We start from the raw sequence: 4,282 nt of genomic DNA on the forward strand, positions 1-4,282 counted from the left end.
TGGATGTTAAACTTACTGGCCAATGGACCTCCCAATTACCTCCAGGCTCAGCATTAACCCTTTGAGAGGGCAATGCTGTTGTGGCGACCAGGTCCTGGGGCGCCACACTGCCACTATCCCTGACCCAGTGTATGCCTACCAATTGGTGGGTGCAAGTTTAGTCTGTGGACCGGCATATGACCCCATTCTTACCGAGGATGGGACATCACACCTCTGGCTGAGGTGCAATATTTCTGTGGCGACGGAAGCCTCAGGGGCGCCACAAATATATCATCTATATTTTCTGCTAATTAAAACCAGAGCTGAGCCTGTTGTACACAGGGGAAATTTTGTCTCTTTTCCACAGTATCTGTCTTTAAAGGGAATCTGTCAGCAGTTTTTTGCTATTTAATCTGACAGAAGCATGATGTAGGGGCAGAGAGCCTGATTCCAGGGTTTCGTAACTTGCTGTAGTTTCACTACAATATTTTATCAGCAGGAGGTTATCACTAGAGGACTAGGTCTCATGTGGCGGCTAGTCCAGCTAATCTGTGTAACCCTGCCCCCAACAACTGATTGGCGGCTTGCAGACAATGTATAGTGTACACATAATGCTGCCAATCAGTAGTGTGTGCGGGGTCATACACAGCTCAGCATTCTGAGCTCTGCTACATCTACAGCAAAAAAAAAACAGGGATTCTATCAAAACTGCACAAGCAATCCAGTAGGTAACATCCCTGGAATCAGACTTTCTGCCCCTACATCATGCTGCTCCCAGATTACATAACAAAAAGATGCTGACAGATTACATTTAGCAGACAATCAACAATGAAACTGTGAACTTGATAAATGTTTCTGTCAGTCACTAACAGCGGCATTTAAGCCCCGAGATCTGGCTCTGACGTTAGTTCCGGAGCCCATTAGCATCCCTGCAGTATGACCATGAGGTGTCGATGGGCTGTCATGATGGCCGGGAACCTACGGAAACTCCACATACCGGTCAAGCTGATTTTTCTGTGATGTTCAGCCATAAACTGTGATTTTTATTCTACACAACATTAATGGAGCATTGCTGTATATAGAACAAGCGATCGCAGGGTCAAGGCCGTTAAAAAAAGAAACTTAACATGTTAGCAAAAGAAAAAAAACACAAACATTCAAATCCCCCTCCTTTTCCTAAGTTCCTTTTCCTAAGTCTATAAAGAAATGTAAAAAATTCAAAAATAGAAAAAATAAATAAATATATATTTAAATCTGAAATTAATCAGCACAATCTGCATTATGATTTTTTTTTTCCGATTTTCCTAACTTTATATGGTAAAATTAATGATGTCAACAAAATCTGCAAATTGTCTCACAACACACAAGCTCGTATACGTCTATGGTGACGGAAAGATAAGAAAGTGATGAGAATTAGAAAATTGGGAGGAAAAAATTAAACTGCAAAAATCTAAATTGTCTGTGTCTTTAAAGGGTTAAATCTGAATAATCCTAAATTTGCATTATATAATAATTAGACGCTATTATTACATATGATCTGTTTTCTCTTTTTCTTATTGATTTTTACATTTAATTTTAATTTTTTATATTTATCTTCTGTACATGATGATGGGGGCGGCCATATTGTCTGAGCTGCTGCTATTTTCTGTTAATGTCACTCAAAGATTTGCTCCACGGCAGACACATGGATGGAGGAGACCATCGTCAGGAGAGGACTTGTGGGCATGCTCTGTGTCCTGTGCAGAGATCCCTGTGCGGGGAGGGGGGAGCTGTGTCCATCAGTTATTGTCAATGGAGGATCCTGCATTATCCTCCTCCAGCTTTATACCAGAGGTGTTACCTTACACTTCATTTCCTTCCTGTGTTGATAATGAGACTGCTGAGAAGTGATCTCTGTGGAAAATCTATTGTTAGTCCATGTGCCCACGGGCGCTCGTGCCTGCGGATATATTCGCAGGTACGGCCGCATGTTTCCAAACATGCGGACTTTCACGCGATTTACCTGCAGACGTCCCGGCCTCTATCTCCATAGCGGAGGGCCGGGATCTCCGCAAGTAAATCCGCATGAATAATTGACATGCAGTTAGGTGCGGCTGAGGGATCTCCGCAGGAGATTCCGCAGCCGCACTTTCCGCAGCGTGGACACAGACACTCCCCATGTCCCATAGGGTAACATGGGGAGTGCCTGTACATGGTAGAACCTGCGGATTTATCTGGAAAATCCAGAAAAATCCGCAGGTTTTCCGCGGCAAACTCCGCAGCAAAAAGCTCCCATGGGCACATGGCCTTAAGGTCAGTGGTGTCAGGAAACACAGGAAGATTTCAGGAGGCTCCAGAGGGAAATGTATTTTATGTCATAGAAAAATCAGAAAAATGTTTAGAATGAAAGTTAGTTTAAAAATTGGGATTTTTCTGATGTTTCTTTCCAGTTATGTTCTAATCTTCACCCAGCTATCTATATAGTGACCGTCATTATACATCCAAAACACACATAAGGCAGCATGAAGGGGCTCGGAGAAGGCGGCAGTGAAGGTGTGTAAGTGTCTGATGGGGTCACACAGCTCATAAAAGGACAGCTGCCCGGCCCCATAATCCAGACAGATCCTGACTCTACCACTGGAGATCTTGTTCGGTAACTGGATCTCTATACTGTCATGTATCACTGAATACTGATTATTATATCTCCTCAAACTCCAGGACTTGTTATTATTTCCAATCAGTGACTCTTCTCCCCTCCTGTCTATACTGGGATAACACATCCCCACCCTCCACCCCCCTGATCTACTGCCCTCCACATCCCAGTAATGTCGTCCTGAGGTAAATCCCCTCCTGCTCATCACCTGATTATACTGGAATCTCTCTGCTGTTTCTGGACGATTCTGGTTATTTTGTGTCCAAGTCGCAGTTTTCAGGTCGTCTGATATAAGGAGATCATTACCAGCTGTGTTTACATCCAGTAATATGTCTGCAGGATCCTGCACATAGATCCCCCTCCTTATACCTGTTATTACCTCACATAATGTGTGTAATGTGTGTGAGATCACAGTCACATCCAGGTCATCTCCATCATGGAGCTGTTTATCATGTCCCCCTGTGTCCTCATCACCTCCCTCCTCCTCAGGATCACACAAGTCCCCGGTGTCTGGTTCCTGTAAGACGGTCAGTGGATCAGTCATGTTACACAGCTCCTCAATGTGCCTCATCTTCCTGGACAGCTCGTCCTTCTTTATCTCCAGCTGATGGATCAGAGCAGACAGTGACAGTGACTCTTCCTTTTCCTGCCTGGAGATCTCACTCAGGACCTTCTTCTCCAGGTCGTCCACCCGTCTCCTGATGTCTGTACACAGGGCAGTGACTCTCTCGGCTTCTCCAGCTGCTTTCTCTTGAGCTTTTCTCCTTCGTTCCTTCAGACTCCGAACTCTTTCCTCAGTCTTCTCTCTCTTTGTGGTCAGTTTCTGGAGAACATTTCTCAGTTTCTTCTTCTTGTTCTCTGAGGCCTCATCCAGTGACTCCATTTTATGTCCTTTATGTTTCCCAATCAAACTGCAGAACACACAGATACAAGCAGCGTCCTCAGTGCAGTAATATTCCAGGATCTTCTTATGGACAGAACATTTCCTTTTTTCCAGAGAAGTGCTGGGATCAGATAAGACGTGTTCTGGTGATTTGCTGTGAGCCCTCAGGTGTTTCTCACACAGAGAAGCCTCACAGTGTAGACAGTATCTAACAGCAGGTACAGGAGAGTCCACACAGTAAGTGCAGTAGATCCCAGTGATCTTTTGTTCTTGCTGAGTAATCATGAAACGTTCTGTGACATTATGAAGATTTATGTTCCTCATCAGCGCCGGCCGCTCCTGAAACTCTTCTCTGCATTCAGGACAGGAGTAAACTCCAGACCCGTCCTGTGTATCCAGCACACGATCAATACAGACCCGGCAGAAGTTGTGTCCACATCTCAGTGTTACAGGATCCTTAAAAATAGATAAACAGATGGAGCAGAGCAGCTCGTCATTCAGATCAGCAGACGCCATGGCTGACGAAAGACAGAAGAAGCGAAACTGAAAGTGGATGATTCCGGAACAGGAAAACTGTAGTTACACCCATTTTCTTAACCCCTTAAAGCTGCAGCATTTATTTTTCATCTCTGCATTCTAAAAGCCAAAGTTTTCTATTTTTCGATTGATACAGCCGTACTAGGGCTTTTTTTTATGGCTGACGGAAGAAGGAAGAAACGAAACTGAGTGTGTCTAATAATACTTAGCAATGTTGTAGTTACACCCAGGCCCGGACTGACAGGCGGGAG

General features: G+C 44.4%; 1 protein-coding gene across 1 annotated transcript; it reads right to left on the bottom strand.

Annotated features, from left to right (window-relative positions):
• Positions 1–1,001: 1,001 nt before the first annotated feature.
• Positions 1,002–4,019, bottom strand: LOC142260478 (E3 ubiquitin/ISG15 ligase TRIM25-like). Its single transcript, XM_075331952.1, has one exon. It carries the CDS (start codon positions 4,008–4,010, stop codon positions 2,409–2,411), a length of 1,602 nt encoding a protein of 533 aa, XP_075188067.1. The 5' UTR covers positions 4,011–4,019; the 3' UTR covers positions 1,002–2,408.
• Between the last annotated feature and the right edge of the window lie 263 nt (positions 4,020–4,282).

The sequence above is a fragment of the Anomaloglossus baeobatrachus genome, unplaced genomic scaffold (genome assembly GCF_048569485.1).
Source record: "Anomaloglossus baeobatrachus isolate aAnoBae1 unplaced genomic scaffold, aAnoBae1.hap1 Scaffold_111, whole genome shotgun sequence".
Lineage (NCBI taxonomy): Eukaryota > Metazoa > Chordata > Amphibia > Anura > Aromobatidae > Anomaloglossus > Anomaloglossus baeobatrachus.